The sequence below is a fragment of the Bombus vosnesenskii genome, unplaced genomic scaffold (assembly GCF_011952255.1).
Source record: "Bombus vosnesenskii isolate JDL3184/JDL3185 unplaced genomic scaffold, Bvos_JDL3184-5_v1.1 scf7180000013289, whole genome shotgun sequence".
Taxonomy (NCBI): domain Eukaryota; kingdom Metazoa; phylum Arthropoda; class Insecta; order Hymenoptera; family Apidae; genus Bombus; species Bombus vosnesenskii.
In genome coordinates this window covers 377,669-396,772 of record NW_022882942.1, presented here as the reverse complement: position 1 = coordinate 396,772, position 19,104 = coordinate 377,669, and the positions used below count along the sequence as shown (strand labels likewise).

Below are 19,104 nucleotides of genomic sequence, written 5' to 3'. Positions count from 1 at the left end.
TTGTCAGAAGGGGGGTTGGTTTCCACCGTTTAGAATATCGAGATTCTTCTTTTTCCTTACCGAGGATCGATCGATTTTAATACGCGTTTGTTACGATATCAAACGACATTCAGACGATAGCGGAACAGAAATGGAATCGATGAAGATCGCATTAATAAAAATTCAACATCGAACGGCATAAACGAACGACTTCACTTCGTTTCATCCTCGTTCAGCCGGCGTTTCTCTTGGATTATCAGTACGAGCGACGAGAGGAAAAACGAGAAAGAAGAAGCGGGAGCTTCTGCTTGTTTGCTGGTATATAGCATTGGAGTTTCAAAGATGACTCCGGAGTCGTGTACTCGGCAACAAAGGGGTAATCCCTGCGGAAGCCAGGTGACGGGGCGCGGAGAGGGCGGCGAAGGGTCGGCAGTGCGTGAAAACCGCGAAGAAAACCGAATAAGAAGAGAAATAACGTTAACCGGAAGTTTACGGCGCTTCGGGTAACTCGTTGCTAGTCTGACTTCCGGAGAGCAGGGAAAGAAAAGGGTGAAGAGAGGGACAGAGAAATGGAAATAGACAGAGAGAGAAAGAGAGAGAGAGAGAGGGAGAGCAGAGGGTGTTGGATTGTTGGCGGGTGGCAAGGTGGATGCGGGGGTTGGCGGTAATACCGAGCGGCGGAAGAGAGAAGAAGAATGCAAACCAAGACAGAGATTTCGCTGCCGGCTGGTTGTGAACGGAGTGTAGAAGGAGGGTGTAAGAGGAGATGGAGGAGGCAGCTAACGGTCGAGGAAGGCGAGAGAGGGTTGAAGGAGGTCGTGGTGTGGGCGGGCTGGCTGAGCGCGCGAAAGAGAGAAAGAAGGTGGCAGCAGTGCCTAGGTAGCGAAGGCGTACGGGCGAGAGAGAGCCAAGCGCCACTAATTAGTGCCAAGAACGTAATTAAGTAATTTTTAATTAAGTGACTGCCGTTTACGCGCACAACCACCACGTACGAGGTAAGCTGACTGGATGCAGGGTGCTTCATCCCGGCTGCATCGCCGTAAGCCGGATTACCCTTCTTCCGAAAAATTCGCTTCCTCGCGGGAATTCGGGCGATAACCGACGAGTTTCACTTACTCTGCGAAGATACTTGCCCGCGGTATGCGTAAATGTAGGAAACGATCGTTCGATCGAGAATATCGGATACTCGCAATTCGTACGTTGGAGTTAAAAAAAAAAAAAAAATGAAAGCGGATGGATCATTTGCGTTTCAAAGATGCGCAAACAATGCGTGCGTGTTCGTACATTTGCAAAGATACGTACGTGTACGATACAAACGACACGACAAAGTCGCGTGAACGTAGCAATTAAAGAACCGATCGATTCGGCAAATAATAAAATCGCTCGCGCGATGAACCGAGGCTGATTATTTGGTGGAGGAATGAGGCACCCTGACCACCTCAGTAAGGAAGTAAAAGTCTGGTGGTTAGGGTAGGTCGGTATTGTAGGAACCTGTCTACAGAAGGCCAGCGTCAGCAACGGTGGTGGTAGCGGCAGCACAGCGGTAGCAAGTAGCGGTACCCAAAGAGTTGCCACTCCATTGTGCCGTACACTGAGTTTTTAATTAAGGAGCTGGCGCGAATTTCTCGAGATCTCGCTCGACTACCTATATAACTCGTTCGCTCGTGGTTTGCCATTACGTCCGTGCGTGTACGTCTTTGGCAGACGGCCGCGTGCAGGACGCGCGTGCATCTGTGTAGCACAGAGACACGAAAGAGAACACGAGGAACGAAAGAGGGCTCCTTTGTGAACTTCAAGGGCCTTGCGGCGGCCGAAGAGATCACCGGCGTCTTCTTCTTTTCCATTCCTTCGTTTTCTACCCTTCGGAGAAGCAGGTATAGCCGTCAGCAAGGCCGCGGCCCGAAAGTCAAAGACCAAAGTTTCCTTCTTTTCATTAGAGGGTCCTGGCTACGGAACTGCCACGATACATTCTCTCCCGTCTCTTCCTACCCCTTTCTTTTCTTACCGCCACCCCCTCCGTCATCGTCTTCTCCTTTCCCTCCCTTTTCTACTCCTACCACTTCTTACTGTTGCTGCTGTTTCTGCCACCCCCGACTCTTTCTCGTGTTCGATGTATTACCTCTGGCCCTAGACCACCTTTCTCTCTCCCTCTCTCCTTCTCTCTGCTTCTCTACGCTTTGGCTTTTGTCTCAAAGAATTCGTACTTGCTCATTTCGACCAGAATCCTTTCTTCCTCTCGACGACCGGACTCTCCTGCATGCGAAATGAGAAGGAAATCCAGAGAGGACTTTGCACAGAAGCGAATCGGAATCCTCGGGGAAAAGAGACGGAGCCGAAGCTTCCGATGTCAACGATCTCGAGGACATGCTTCGTTTTTCTCGGAGAAGTCAGACGCTCGCATCTTCGTTTCGTTTCTTGCTACAAATCAACGTTGCTTGAACTCGAGTGAGAACGACAAAAAAATAAAAAAGAAAAGACGAAAGACATAGGAGAGAGGGGAAACGACACACAATGAAGCGAACCTGGAAACAAGCGTTTTAAAAATTAAGGCCTCTATACTAGAACTTCTTCCCCGCGGTAAACCGCAACGTGTTTCATGTAAAAAATAAGCGAAATCTCGTCTTGCTCGGAAACTCAACGAACCAGGAAACGAGCCCAATTACAAGCATCGTGCGGTACACTGTTACATACATATACCGCGCACATGTCGCGTGTCCAAAAACCATAGCGACCAGCGGGAAAGGACGAAGAAGAGAAAGGAAGGCTCGTGAAACAACGAGACCAGCAAGCAGGAAGCAGCCAACGAATTGAAAGAAGAACACGCCGGAAGAAGAGTCGGATGGGGATACATAGGTGGAAGTAGAAAAGATTACGAGAGCATAGTAATTACAAGGCTCGTGTTCCTCCGGCTCTATCCCGTAGCTCGGGATACAGAGAACAGGCCACTACCTACGAACGTAAGCACGCGTTCGCTTCGCCTCCTGCACGTTACCTACGAACGTTTGCATACGACGTACGGATTTCCATCTTTCTCTCTCTTCTCTGTCACAGTTGCTCCCGGTGTGTCTACTACCTCAAGGCTCGAATTTTCTCCGACTACCCACCCTCTTTCTCTTCCCTCGGTTGCAGCCAGCTTATTCCTCACAATAAGAGAAAACCGGGGCTCGGTCGTCATCGTTCGCGTATGGGTGCACACGCGTACATACGTGCAAGAGCACGCGTGACGACGCTCGTGTCTAGCTTTCTCGCTAAATGGCCCTCGCCTGCTCTCGCCTGTTTACCACGCAGCCGCCCACGCACGCCTTCTACCGCCAACCTATCCCTCGACTCCATCCACCGTCAGCCCTATGTCTCGCACTTCTCTCCTTCTACGAAGCATGCACAATCTTGTGGGATTAAAACACAAGCCGCCGCGCACGCCGAGGAGCAGCGAACACTCGCGCGGTCCCGCGCCTCCAGGTTTCCTACAGTCTCTCGGCCCGTTTGTAGTCGTCAAGATTTCGGCGAACACACGGATTACCGCTTTTTCGCCTTTAATTTCAATTTTCTGCCGCTTATTGTCCCTTTGTCGTTCGCACGTGTTCCATTTCGTATTACATGTCGATGTAACATAACATGTTCTGACAAATTTTTGGTTGTCATAGTTTCGGGAGCGATTTTTTCAATATAGAAGTACGTTGCATTTGTTGAATATCATAATTAGACCGCAAACGTTGAGGCAATTTATGAAAAATAGGTATTTTCAAGATATTCTAATGCGCATTTATCATAGATATTACGTCGCTCGGAAAATTCGTAGTAAAAGTTAAGACATATTGGAATGAAAAGATAGTTAAGAATTAAACATTGTGCCATCTGTAATTTTATGAAATATAAATAGACATTTATGCATGTAGGGTTTGAAATGTCTTTTTTAAGTTTGTTTTCTGTTTAGTATAATTATTTGAAAGCTGCTCTTATTGAAGAGGTATTCGTTTCTTTTTTAATTTGTAAAACGATATCGACGTTTCATGAGAGTAGAAATCTGTAATTGGCTTAATTTCTTTTCCGATCGTATTTTAAATAGCTGAGAATCGAAGATTAACTCCACAAACTAGCTATCCAAAGAAAATCGTGTCTTTCTATAATTGATAGAATCCGCGCAAATGAAAATCCTCGCATATTATTATCAACATGAACGTGATCGAATAGCTGTCCGCTTAATTTTACTTTTTCTCTAAATAAGAAACGACGTACACTCAAACCGTGGTGATCATATTAAAGACAGGAAACACGATAATAATGAAAAAAAGCTGTGATTTCGTATCGGCTAATTCATCAACGATCCATCGATTGTAATCATTTTCCGTTGAAAAAGATTTTATGCTATCTAAGGACGCTAAAACGAGAAAACAACCATTATGTCGACCGTCCACGTTGAGAAACGTTTTTGCTGCCGAGTAATCTGCTTCGATCAAACCTGCTCGAAAAAAGCGGGAAAAAGAAACGGAAAATCAGTCAAGAGAAATATCATAAAAATAACAACTAAAATCTCTTAACTTATTTGAATGAAAATAATAAAATACAAAACTTGCGGCAATTCTCAATATGACCGATAAAATTATTTTAACCTACAGTTTTTTACAATCCAAATAAATAATCCGATTTTCTCTTTAACGGTAGAATCAAGAACTATCGAAGAACATCGCGGTTTGCAGAAATAGCGTGGAGGCGAAGGAAAGTGGTCGCTAACGACCGGTCACGTGCTCGTGTCCGGCAGATAGGGGTTGGAAAAGGAAATTCCTGTTTAGAAAATTACCGCGTCATTACCCTAACCATCGTGGTCAGCGGGGACAGGGTGGAGAACCGACTGGCAATGTCCACAGCAAAGTAGATCGTCGGTTGATAAGAACGAGGCGAAGGAGAAATTAGAAAGAGAGACGCGAACAGGCACCCTCGTTGAAGAATTATCGAGGATTTCGAGACGATAAGCAACCCCTCGAAAGCGTGACTGGGTAAATTCATCGTCGACTTCATTATTCGACTGCTCGAGAGCTTTCGATTCTTCGTTTACAACGAACACTTCCTCTTCTTATTACTTTACTCGCGTTCCAGACACTTTGCTAGCTTAATCGTTAACCCCCGCGTTTATGTTTATCCAGTTACGTTTTCGCGTCTTTTTTTTTTTCATAGACAGAACGTTGTCCTTTCGTCTGGATTTATCTCCGTCTGATCGTAACGATTGGAGTATTGTAAGAAGTTAACGAGCATGGAATTACCAATTTTGCCACGAGTTTTCACAACAGACTGTTCTAATAAGAATTTTAATAAGTATGTTTTATTTGTAAATTGTGAAGTATACGAAAACTGTTATCTGTGATTACATGTATACAATGCGTACACATACGTATATAATAAATAGAAAATTTTTCTTAGCAGATACCAAACAGATCTTTAAGTAGCAATCGATAATTATTGATCAAGACATATTTGTTTAAAAAAGATATAAATGTAATATAGATCGTGCTCTACCATTGATATTAGCTATCATTCAAATCTTCGAAAATGCAAGATTTCACCGTTTAACGGACGTTTCCGAAGAAATCTGTTCCTCGATAATTCTAATTTCTTATTCTCTAAACAAAAAATCATCTTTGTATAATATTATCGCGGTTTGACGTCAAATTTCCGAAGTACATCTTCTCGACGCGATCTATTTTTCACCCTTGCCTCCTACGAATTCTAAATTAGTTCGTAGCAAACGAAGCGATCGGTGAAAACATGGCAAAAAAATGTGAGTTCAGGGAAAAAAAGGTCTGCCGATATAAAAGAAACAAGAGGAGGAATCGCGGTGGCCTTTTATTCGCTACCGAGAAGTCGTGCGGCTCCACGCGACGCAGATCCATCGCGACGCCCCGTCTCTGTGTCGTGTACGAGCGTTGTCCATTATACGACATAAAATTCCTTCCATCCGTACGATAAGATCTCTCTGGCCGAGTCGCGTGTCCTACCGTGAGATCTGATAACGAACTAACCCGAGTCCGCGCGCATCTCACCCTTTCTTTCTCTCGTTCTGTCTACCCTCCTTTTTTCCTCCCTTATTTCGCGCACAAACAGACGAACGGAGGCAGAGATGCAGCCAGATATAGAGAAAGAGAGCTAGAGAGAGAGAGCGGGACACGAACGCGACACACGTTCGAGGCGCACACAGGCGTCGCAACACTGTCATCGACGACCCCAATCATCCCCCCCGGCAAGCTTCATCGAACGAAGGCTGTCAATATCGTCGTCGGTATAAGCAGATCCGATGATGTACGCTCGACGTCAACGAGTCTCCGTAAGATATCGGACGTGCTTTCGATTCGACGTGCGCGTGAGAAAATAGGGTGCGAAGAATCGCTTTGTGAAAGCTCGTCCCTCTCTTTCTCGCCTGATCTCCTTTCGCTCCTCGCCTCGCGCTTTCCACGACGCTCAACACCGGATCCTCTTTCTCCCCCTTAAGTCTTGTCGCTTCGGGACCGATTTTCTCGCCGCGCGAACGTCTAAAGGAAATATCCTTGTGCGTGGCGTTCGTGTTGCGGAACAGTTTATTAATTATTATTTTAATAATTAAAATTGGAAATTTGAAATATTTCGTCAAATAGAATATATGATCGAATGCATATATGTGTGTTTGATTATGAGTTTCAAGCGTGATTGCTTTTTGATTATAATGTTCGGGGTGATTAATGAAAGACAGATTATCGCGTGTCGGTATTTAATTATTTAATAAAAAGGGTGTTGCATGCTTTTGGAGTATTGAAGAACGTCGTAGTTACATGACGCGTTTATTTCTTCTTTTTATCGTTGTAATATGAACAAATTACGATTCTCTGGATCAAAACGATTCTATCAAGCAGAAAGTTCAAGAAAATCTGCCGACTAAATTTATATGTATTCGATTAAATTTGAAGAAAGGTTTCCGAACGATTGCAAAGTACGTAAAATTTCCATGCGTACTTCTTATCGATCGCATCGATCGATTCCTCGAACGTTCTCCTATTGTTGGTTCGATAAAGCCAAAAATTCATCACCTTGACAGCTTCTTATCTGAATCTTGCCTGTAATTCACTCGGGTCGTAAGCGATTCGATTGAACCAAGGGGTAGATCGATCGATCATAGCAACCCCTTAAATTGATTCGAACGTTCTTTTCCCCGATGAAAATCGGTCGAAGCTGACCGGGAAGATTGAAAAAGCGTGGACGATGGCAACGGAACACGACTCGGTTCTCGTGACAAAAGTATAACGTCGGCAGGGTGGCGAAGGGTGACGGGTGGTCGGAGTACACGTAGCAGCGTAGAATAATGTGGCGAAGCATTTCCGCATAGGAAGCCGTGCATTAGGCTATCAGATCGAGCACGCTCGACAACGACTGCCGTAGAGCCAGGAGGAAAAAGTGTCCGGGGTAAACCCTTACGTGATTAGTCGTCAAAGGAGAGGGTTCGTAGGGTGAAAGTGTGCCTAATGAGCCGCGAGATTGGCACCTTCGTGTCGTCCTTTAATCGCCATTTTACGGGAAACTTGTACGAAACTAATATGCAAGGATTATCAAGAGGAAAGTTGTCAATTTCTCCCTTTTACGATCGTTAGGGTGGCCGTCGGGGTAGACGCGGTAATTATTTATGGACACGGCCAGGCTAGAAACATTGAGATTATAACCGGCACCGTCCGAAGGGTGGATCTTTTTTCCCTCGCGATTAATTCTCTCCATCAACCGCAATAGTTTATCTGTCGCGGACGGTCCGCCTCGAACGCGTTAATTTTATCACCCGACTTCGGGTTAATTGCACATCGTCGTTCGCTCGCGTTCCCCTCCGACCCGTTTCAGAAGACGGTTTCGATCTTTCGATCGTTTCGTTGCGTCGTTGATTATCGTTGAAGTCGAGAACGAAGGAAAAAAGAGAAAGAAGAAAGGAGTTTGCGGTTCAAGATCGAGATCCCCTTTGATTTTCGCGAACATCGCGTAGGACGAAATTCGACGAGCTAAAGAAACAACAAGGGGTGAACGGAGAAATATAGCTATCGGTTTCGTCGATCGTCGTTGAAAGAGATTCCGAAAGAACCCTTGTCGTGTTTCGCTCGTTCCTCGTCTGGTTCGTCATCGGGAATAGTAGCTGCATGAGACAGCGAAGAAGAAAAAGGAAAGAACGAGGTTGGGGAGGTACATAGGTTGAAGAAGAGAGACCAAAGACCCCTCCGGCCCCGACACGACGAAATGTACCGAAATATATTCAGTCGGTAATTAGCTTTGTGCTTAACGGCGGAAGCCGACCTCCGATGCAATTTTTACTGGACGTTTGAAACTTTTGCAAACACACTCCGTTCCTGCCCGTTCTCTCTTATCAACCACTCTAGCCGATTCTCTTTTTCGCTGCCTTCGATGAAAATGTTTCGGGTGAACGAAACAGGGCCACGAGGGGATGAGATCGCAGGGGTGCGGAACACAAGAGCATAGGCACGAGGAACAACTTCCTCGGTACAACTGCGATTCGCCATTCGTCGTGCCCTTCGCTTTACTTTTTTTATTTCACAGTCGACAAACGCGACGACGACTCGCTTTTTCCTTTTTTTTTCGTATGTTTTCGGTATTCCGAATTTCGTCGCTTCGTTTTCTGATCAGTGACTCGCGATAGATCACAGATGACTCCGGAATTACGTTCGTGGTTTCGGCGAACAGGCATTTGACCGCACACGTCGTTTTTACGGAATAAAATTTCGAACAACTTTTTTTTTCGCTCATTTTCCCCGACGGAATTTTAAGTGTACCCTTTCCTCATTTCCATGGGACTAGCTTTTTTAATGGACCTTTTCCTGCGTTAATTAAATTTCGCGGCCGGTCTCCCCCGTTCGCTCGAGTGCCTCGAATATTTCGTACGAGATCGACGAAACGATGCGCGATGATGGACATTGAATTTCGATGATGAAATTGATTGCCACGTATTTTAAAGCGTATAGCCTGCGTGAACATTTTCATTGCTGATTTCAATGGAATTCAACGATTCACGATCACCCGTGTAAGAGACAATTTATTCACGTTTTGTTTCACGTGTGACAGTTGAATTCGTAATCGCTGGTAATAAATAAAATCGTAACATAATCTTTAGACGTTCTACCAGATTAGAGTCATTTTCTGGATTGATATTATCGAATCTTGCGATAAACGCAATTAGCAGCGTTTATCGTATAAATTACAGAATACAAACTTGTTCGACTTAAAGTTAAGACACGAGTCATATTATATTAGTTGATGATTACAGCATACGAATTTTGTTATTAAAAGAACTGAATTTTATAATAATTTTACTAAAAATATAAAAATACTTGCGATGATTATAAGACAAAAATTTATCATAGATCATTTCGCCCATAATTATTGAATCTCATAAAAAATAATCTAGTGTCCGAATACTCCTGAACGATAGTGTAATTCTAAATCCCTCACCCTCGAATAAGTCACGAAACGAGCAAGCAACCCTCCCTTCAGGAATAGAGCCGCAAACGCGTTGAATGTCGGAGGTCGAGCGAAAACTTATGGTCTCCAAGAGGATGGGCGTCTCTCGCGATAAGAAAGCGGCAATAATGTAGGGACACGGGCACGCGTTTCTCGACCGCCTTATATCTCGGATCTGTACTGTACTCAGCCTAATTATAATCAGCCTAATGCCTGCTGTGGCCGGTACGCGCCGGTACCCGCGCTGACTCCTACGCTCTTCATACCTGGCCGCAATGTAGCCGCTGTTACTTATTCCCGACCGAAGAGAGGGTAATTAAGATTCGGACACACCCATCGTGACTCTCGTCTCTTGGGCTCTGACCGCTTCTACACAGGGAGTGGTCGATCACTTGAAAAGCTCGTTCTCGTTTGCATACACGGAACAGGACTCGCGTACCTCAAACATCTTCCACGATCGCGTTTCTTTTCCCGACTGCGACACGGAAACTCTAGCTAGGGAGTGGCAACACGATGTCAATCGAGAACGATGTTCCTCGTTGATTCCCGGATTTGCGAGTTCCAAGACGACGATATCTCATATCGACGATCGGCCCTTACAGCAGAGTCGTTCTTGTCGTCGGGGAATGTTATGCAAATTCATTCGCTACCGATGATCGGCACTCTCTTTTGGTAAATAACGAGCATGCAATCGTTGATCGAAGGATCGTTCCCGTACATTATCTTTGAGGCTTGAATGAAAATTTGTTCATTTCTTCTTACATACGATAGTATTATTTTTTATGACTTCGGTATATTTTAAATAAACGTTCAAATCGTCTATGTTATCGCGTAACAAATTTATATGATTCATGTACGTGCAAATTAATCCAACTACGATTAAGAGTCCATTCTTACGTAACGTATGTAAGATCCTTAATCGATGTTCGTAATTCGTTAAATTTCTATACTGGTAAATCTGAACATGCACGTGTTAAAACGCACGAAGAAGATATCGTGGTTATACAATGTCTCAGCGTCATATGCTACGGAATCTTAACCGTTACTCGAACTTTGGAACAATCCTTCGACTTCCGTGGTTAACCGTAAATTCTCGATACAATGTCGCTGTACTCACCGGAAGTTGGAGAACCACTTGACCAGCTGCGCTGTGTTGTTCTTATTGAACCTGATGTCGGGGAAGTACATCTTGAGGATGGACGAGGACGGGTACCTGACCCAGAAGAACATCAGCTTCGCCTTCCTCAGATGTATCGGTGTCAGCATTGACGAGTTCACCGTGGTTAAGGAAATACTCTTTTGCTTGTCAAACGACCATTGAAATGAATTTTTAACACGTTTCGAACATATTTCGTCGATTCTATCACAATTCGTGTCCTATCTCTCTATCAAGAGAAAGGAAGAGGCATGGATTTTGATAAAGGCGTAAGTAATGTCGTCGATCCGAAGAATGGACGTTCTGTACGGCAATCTGTTCCTATGTACGCAAATATCTCAAACTTAATCGTGTTTCCTTCGTATCAAATTGGATTAGAAATCGTACAAGCTGTGGATGTCGCGAGGGTAGTAGGGCTCGAACGTTCTCACCGAGGTTGACCCACGATTGGCCGTATCCTCAACGGAAGCCTTACCGACTCCTTATCGGTAATAGGATCTCTTCATGTGGTTTCATCGCATTCTTATTTGGTTAATCCGTGTGTTCGATCTGCCGCAGTTCGTCCATCCCTTAAGGCACGCTTCTCGAAGAAATCCATCCCCTATCGAACAAACCGAAAATTCGTCTCTTGTTTGTTCCTTAACCGAGACGAGTACAATTGAAAGTTAATGCGAATAAATTCATCGTCAAAGACATTATCAACGAAGACAGCCCTATAACGAACTTGTTTCTTACTATCAGGTGAAATTTGTGCAACGTTTTTCTCGGATACTCGATCCGCTGAAAGCCATCTAATTCCGCGAGTAGACGGGAAAAGCGCGGAACGTTTACAATTTTCACGGACGTCTATCGTCATTGGTGTTACCGTCAGCGTGCGAACTCTCAGCGTGTACAAGCGAAGTCGTTCCGTTCACGAGCGAACGAGTCGACAAGTGTAGCCGTACGCATCAAACGTGCACGCGTGGTGCGCGTCGCATTTTGCGCTTGCGGTAACGTCGATGAGCGATAACGAGATGCCAGACAGTAATAAGGGTTATTCCGGCGTGTAGCCACCCCTGGATTAGTCGAGCTGGTCCTCTCAACGCGCGGCCCGCACCTACGTGTCTCGTGCTTATTATGCTATGTAATCGGCACACCTCGAACACTGAAAAGGAAAGACGGGGAAAGAAAGCGAGCGATATAGCGTTTATAGGTACATGTTGTCGAGGTGGATGACGATTAAGTCACCGGTGATTTTTGATCGACGGAAGATCCACGTGAGATTTGATTTTAACGAATCGTTCCAGTGGGATACATCGAGAAAATATAAAAACGAATATGATGGAAAGAAGATCTATGAATACAAAGGAAATTATCGATATAACGTCATTACGAATCGATGTGAAGACGAATGGTAATACGTATTCACTCGCTATCGTATGGAATGGAAGAAACTGTCTTAAAATTATTTACAATTACTCGAATTCAGGCATTCTTGCCAGTTTCGCACATCACCCACTACCATGAACATATACGTTATGTTAATTTTTTATAGAAGAAAATTCGATAATCGACAATTTCTTTGCCAAGCCTGTATACCGAAACGTTTGTCTACCCTATCGTCGCACTCACCAGCCCCGGCGATGAGCGTTCACCAACGTTCACCAACACGTTCGGCCGTGAACGTAGCTCGCCCAAGAAAGTCGAGCAGCGTGAAAAGCATATTTGGATACGTCGAAGGCCGGTAGGAACAGCAACAGACAAGGGTGAATCCAGAGGCGAGTGGTGAACAGCAGGTTGCGCCGCGGTCATGCGCTCGACCTACCCCAAGAGGAGGGAGTGAAAAAAATGCGCCATTGATTTTACATCAAAGGCCGACTAAAAAGGCGGCAAAGAACGCCGCGCTGCCGATCGAACGACCCGGACCAACACACGCCGATGCAGTTCTAGCGACGTTGCATCGTTGCCGACGCGTTTACCGCACGCCCCCGCGCGACTTCTTTTTTTCCTGGTTAACGCGAGGTCCCTTCGATATATTTGCCAGTGCTTTCGGTAAGTGTGAGAGCAGCAATGGCCACAGCGAGGAGCTACCTTACCCGGCTGGGTCATGCGTGATAATCTAGCTGCTGAACTTTTCGCGCCTGTTGATCACGCTTTCAGACGATCGTAGAGAACGATGTGTCTTAACTTCGTCCGTTCGCCGGCTATTTTTACGAAGTCAAAGCGTACTACGAGGTCACCGATGCCTCCCCGCTCTGTAGATGCGTACATCTCTGGCTGTTTTGCGTGACCGGTTTTCCATCGAAGGGAACGCGTCCAAGTGTTCTTTTCTTATCCTTCGTCGAGCGCGTGACACTACGAGCGTCGATGATCGATGGAACAGAGAAACGGCAGAAAGAAGACAAAGAGAAAACGAAAGGATATTCGAAGAACATTTGCGAAGAACGATCGACTCGATTGGATAAAAGGCGGGAAAATGACGAGATATGCGAAAACCATATGGTTTAATTGACAATTCGATATTGGACGATCTAGCGTAAGGAATATAGTTGGAGGCAAGTTGACCCTGTAGAAATGGAGTTTCTACGGTGAATTCTCTCATACGGTCGGAGAAGTAGTAGAAGTGGCTTATCTACGATAAGTTGAGGAGACGTTAGCGAGGAGAAGTTGGCGGACCGCCTTCTCTCTCTCTCTCTTTCTCTCTCTCTCTCTCGCTCTCTCTTTCTCGTTTCCGCGGTTAAATTCCGAAATTGCGGGACAGATTATTGGCTTGCGAAGTTGGGTGAGTCTCGAGGCCGAGGGTGGGCCGAGTAGGCAAAGAACTTTCGACCTCGCGCGTTGTTGCCGGACAAACTCTACTCGTAGGTGCAGCCAACATTAGCCTAACTCCGTGGCAAACTAATCTAACATTCGTCTGAGCCTCCCCGTGGCCACCCACTCTTCCTTCTACTCTCTATCTGCCGATTTCCTTCTCCTTGTTGGCGGGTCTGCCTTTTTCTCTCGTAGAAATCCGCGTTGTTTTCCAAAGTTTCCAACCTCTCTCTCTCTCTCTCTCACGCGCCCGTGTTCCCTTCTACAGAGGCAAAGAAGAAAAAAGGTACACGGAGAAAAGAAACGAAAAAAACACATTCCTAAGCATCGTCATCAACTCTTTCGCCTTCCTACCACTTTTTGACGCTCGTTTTTTCGCTCGTCTCTTTATACAGCTCTTTAAAAGCGCGGTCCTGACCGTACGCTACTTGCCGATTTAATATCGAAAGTTCCGTCGTACTTTCTTTGGAGAACGTTCAGACTCGCTGTCCCTTCGCGATATTACCAGAGGTACAAAGTCGACGGAGATTCCGCGCGTGTTGTTGTTGCTCCAACAAACAGAGAGATATCCGTTTTCGAGCGGAAACTTCGACAGTTCGCTAACTATTACACAAATGGCCTACCCCTCGTGTTTGAGGCACGTCGTTCTGGACGTTCTCCAACTCTCGTCTACCAAAGGCATCGAGACGAACGTTTTTTTTTTATTTGCTTTTCTGGTTTTCGTTCTTTCTTTTTCTTTCTCGACGACGTTGTATTAGAAAAGGATATTGTAGGCTGAATCCCGTCGTAACTGATGTCGTCGGAGTTGCAGTCGTTGGGCCGGTCGTTGCTGTCCATCCTGAGATGTCCATAGTCTGGACTGCCATGCTGGGCAGCCGCCAATAAGGCAGGATGCAATATAGATGGCGGATGGGGCAGTGGAGGCGAATCCCTGACATCTACACCTCCACCAGGAGGACTCGCGGGTAAGTGATGTGGCCCCGGAGGTGGTACCTGGCCTGGGTGACCCGCATGAGGGTTGAAGAACGGTGAATACGGCGAGAACACTTGACTTTCGTGAAGACTCGGGTTTGGTATCGCTACGCTGGTTGGCAGGGACACTGGCAGCATCGGTGGTGGCGGATGATACGATCTCGGTGGAGGCGGGGGCGGTGGACTTTCGCTGCCTCCTTGCGAACCGCCACCTTCCTGGGCCAGGATTCTCGACACCGTCCTCGGCGTCAGCCTCGTGTCCGTCACCTGTGGAGGGAAATACTAATTGATGCCTCGATTTTACCATTGTGCAATTCAGTCTCTTATCCTACTTAAAACTAATAAATATTCACTGACGAACGGAATTATGCTTTCTTTTTATGCTTGATGCTATTTTGCATCAAGTATACAAAGTCAACGTTACCATTCATAATTTGGAAGTATTCGTCAGTGAAATTTAGTTTCTAATACTACTTAATATCAAGTATGCAATGCATCGATGAATAAAATTACTGTCGTGAACTATAGATGTGACATATTCCTCGATGAAATTCAGTCTCTTGTTCTACGTTATATTAAGCATTCAATGATATCGACGAACAAAATTATTACAAATTTATAAATGCAAATTATAAATTTGAAATATGTATCGGTGAAATTCATTTCTTTTCTTTTCTTCTGTTTAATATTAACAATACTTATACATTCTCATTGACGAACAAACTTGGCGGTACAGATAGTAAATTTGAAATACTCGTCGATGAAATTATATTCTTCTACTACTTAATATCGCGTGTACGATAGTATCGACGAATGAAATAATCGATATAAATTGTACATTTGGAATCCAAAGCAGTGGTAATTCAGTTTTTTATCTTCTTTATCGATATTAACGAACATACAATGTTAACATAATAAATAACAAAATTTGAAATTTTCGTCAGTGAAATTGTTTTACTTGTTCTACTTGATACTACAGATATAAATACGTACGTAATAATATTATCGATAAATAGAAATTTACTGCATAAATTATGGGTTTAAAATATTTTCATTGATGCATCGTACTTTATAGAATACTCTTTGGAATTATATTGAGTTGTAATAACAATCGATATAATCGATTATAGATCAAAGACTCGAGCTTTTATCAAGGAAGCAACAAGTGAATTTACTTGTACGAACGGTCGTCTATGACATATCGGTATTTTTATCGAAGATAGAAAGTAGATAATTACCTTATGACGTTTCTTTTTCGGTGTCATTACGAGGGAGAGCGCCTCGTTCTGTTCTGAGTCCCTGCTTTCTCTCTCGTCGCCCCTCAAGTTACAATATTTCTCGCGTTGTTGCTGTTCTCTCTGCTGATGTTCGCGTTGCTGTTGGTGTTGCTGTTGTTGCTGTTGCTGCTGTGCCTGCATAGAGGCCATGCTGTACATCGTTGGCGGTTTTGGCGTCTGAAACATCCTGCCACACGACCTCACGTGCGAGGGCAGTTGATTCATTTGGTTAAGATTGTTTTCCGTGGGGCCAGAATGTGGGCCATGAGGACCACCACCCATGGACCCGATTTGTGGGAAACCCGTAGACTGTGGAGGTGGGGGCCCGCCATTGTGGGGCCCCCGTGGCCCGTTTGGGCCACCGGGTGGTTGCGGTGCTCCTCTATCTACTACTTTCGTCCTGGGTGATTTTCTTTCGAGTATTTGGCTGGCCAACAAAAGGTCCTTGTTTAATTGCTCGGCAGCGACTTGCGCCGCCTCGCTTTGATTTCCAAGATACCTCCTCTGTTGCATGAACCTTGTTACCACTTTGTCGATTAAATTCGTCAAGTACGAGGTGATCTCTGCTTTCAACGTATCCGACAAACTTTGTAGATCTTCGTCGGTTATGTGAGGACCCGACGAGCTAGCTGCGGCCGCTGTACTTCTAAAAACATTTATCCTTTCCTGGAATTCTTTATGTTGAAGAGGCGTACTGGCTGGCTGCATTTGTGGTGTTTGCGGCGTGGACGGGCCGGTATTGCTTTGACTCTGTTGCTGTGCTTGACTCGGAGGCGGTGGTGGAGAACTTTGTCGTTGATGCTGCTGTTGCTGTTGTTGATGCTGCTGCTGTTGCCTGACAGTAGCTTCCTGATGCTGCTTCATTCTCTCCAGAGCAGCTTGTTGCTGTTCGAGGTAGAGTTTCTGTCCCATGTGATACATAGCGGCTGCCGCGGCGTGTGGGTGTTCGGTTGGGAGGGCCGGGAGTCCGTTGTACGGCGGTGGATGAGGTTGCGGTGGTTTGAGCGGTGGCTGAGGACTTAAGGGAGCACCGATGCTTTCGCTCGCGTCCGAATCGATTCTACTCGTAAGCTCATTGTACTTTTGCTGCATCACGGCTAATTGTTCGTGCAACTTTTTCAGCTGCGTCTGGAGGTTATCCTTTTCCTCGCGTTTTTGCCTGATCGTCGAAGGATCCTCCTCCTCCTCGCTCTCTTCTTCGTCGTCCATCATGGTATCGTTAACACCGTGCTGGAGGACGTGATGCACCGTTTGTTGCTGGGGTTGGTAGAGTTTACGTTTCTTGCAACCGTTCACAGTGGCAGTTTGAAGCGCTGGACTGCTACGCATCGTGCTGACGATATTCTCGACGCGAGCGCGCTTCGTTTCCGTGGTTGGCGAGCTGGTCTCCGTTTTGGGCACGATCGGACAAGGAGAGTGACTGGGACTGCGTTTGATGTTTAACGAGTCCTGTATCTCCTCCTTGACGGAAACGGACCCCGACCTTGGTTGCGTGGGACTGGGAGGTAAACTCTGTTCGCAATCGGATCCATCGAGGTTGGCTCCGGGCTCCATACCAGCTTCGGCGAACGCCTCTTCCATAGCACGTGCGGCTGCGGCTGCGTCCTCGGCGCTATCCTCGGCATCGCCCGGCATCACCGTATCACGATCACTGTGATTCGCGTTATTCACGACGTTATTTCCATCACCACTTTCCTCTCCACCACTCTGCACTGTTCCACTACGTGCACTATCACTGTTTTGTTGTTGATGCTGTTGAGGGCTCTGATGATGTTGTTGTTGAGATTTAAGTAGATCCGCTGTGGTGTTGTTGTTGTTACTGTGTATGCTGTTGTTGTTGTTTGGCTGTTCTTGCAGCGCGAGCGCGGAGATTTTGCGCCCTTGGAGTATATCGCGGAGCATGTGCTGCGTGAGCTCGGCGGTGGCGGGATCGTCGCAATTAACTACAGCACCGGATTGCAAATTAGCAGCGGGGTCCATGCCGGCACCAGTCATTCCGTGGCCGCCCTCTGGCGGTGAGCCACCAGCGTCACTGGCCTGTTTGACCTGTCGTCCGAGTAGCTCGTTCAACATCTTGGCGGGGCCGTAACCCGGTGCCCCGAAAAAGCCAAAAGCCGCGTGGGCGGAATGCTGCTGAGTGCTAGGACCCGTGGTAGCTGTGCTTAAATGACCTTGACTGCTTGCCGCTCCAGCTTGAGGCTGCTGAAGCTGTTGTTGTTGTTGTTGTTGTTGTTGCGCTTGCGACTGATGATGTTGTTGCGACTGTGGCTGTTGTTGTTGCTGGTGCGTTGGTCCGCTGCCGCCGAAGATAGAACCGTACAGACCACCGCTGTGGAAGGATGGCCGGGAGGTGAAGTGCGGTATACTCGAGTAGTTGTTGCGCGGCTCGCCGGCGTCCACGCGCTGTCTGGTGCGCTTCTGCTTCTTCTGGAGTCGCTGTTGCTTGCTTTCCGTAGTTGCTCCGTAGGGGGCGAAATACTCGGTCTCCTCCCCCGATGACATCATCGGCCGTCTGGTTGGTCGGCCCCCCGAAGGCCTCCGCGTCCCCTCCCCGCCAGGGTTCCTTGTCACCCCTCCCCTTCTCGCTCGAATAGCCCCTCGTGGCTCAGCGCGCTGCCTCCGTTTCTCTACTCTATTCTCGCCGTTTCCCCTACCACAGCCGTCTTTTCTCCTTGTTCCTTCTACTACCTTGTCCTCCCCACTCTGATCGCCGGCACTCTCCCCTCTCGAATTTCTTCGTCTTTGCCGTCTCCTTCTCCTTCTCTTCCTTTTCCTCCTCCACCTCCTTCTCCTCCGTCGCGCTTCCGCCGCCGCCGCCTCCTCTTCTTCTTTCTCCTCCTCCTTCTCTGCCGCCGCCGCCGCCTCCTCCTCCTCTTCCTCCTCCTCCTCCTCTTCCTCCTCTTCCTCCTCTTCCTCCTCCTCCTCCTCCTCCGCCGCCGCCGCCGACGACGACGACGTCGGCACCCTTCTCCTTCCTGACGAACTCTTGCTTCCTCCTCTTCACCTTTTTCTCCTTCTCTCGCGCCTCCTCTTCCTCTTCTTCCGTCGTTCCTCGGTTTTTCTCTACTTTCTTTTCACTATTCCTCGCCCCGCTCCTTCCGCCTTGGAGCTGACGCCAACAGCTGGGGCTTCTCGATGACTCGGTGTCGGCGACTCGTCCTCGTCTCACAATGACGATTTCTTTTAAGGAGACGCGGCTCGTTCTCGGGACTGTTTCTACTTTTCCTTAAGTCTCTACCGCTATTCGTACCAGGTCCGTCGTTTTCGTTACAATGTCTACCGTTGCCGTTACGTTTCTTCGTGACAGTCGATACGATGTTACTTCCGTTGATGATCACGAGAACTGAGGCCGGTGATCTCGCGGGCGGAATTCTCGTGCTCCCGCCTGGGAGCTGCATCCTTCGAGCTCGCCAAAGGGCTCGGTGCCCCTCGCTCCCTCGTCTCGATTTTCCTTCCCGC

At 46.7% G+C, this 19,104-nt stretch overlaps 1 protein-coding gene across 2 annotated transcripts in view; it reads right to left on the bottom strand.

Annotated features, from left to right (window-relative positions):
- LOC117232471 (homeobox protein prospero) overlaps positions 1–18,388 on the bottom strand; it is a 41,139-nt gene extending 22,751 nt beyond the window's left edge. Inside the window, exons 1-3 of one of the 2 annotated variants that reach the window (XM_033491821.1) lie at positions 15,607–18,388; positions 14,165–14,650; positions 10,568–10,722 (exon numbers count right to left, since the gene is read on the bottom strand). In XM_033491821.1, coding sequence (XP_033347712.1) covers positions 10,568–10,722; positions 14,165–14,650; positions 15,607–18,150 — 3,185 coding nt within the window. In that variant the 5' untranslated portion in view covers positions 18,151–18,388. The remainder of the gene's footprint in view (positions 1–10,567; positions 10,723–14,164; positions 14,651–15,606) is intronic. The other variant, XM_033491822.1, reaches the window with a different exon arrangement.
- Positions 18,389–19,104: the final 716 nt, after the last annotated feature.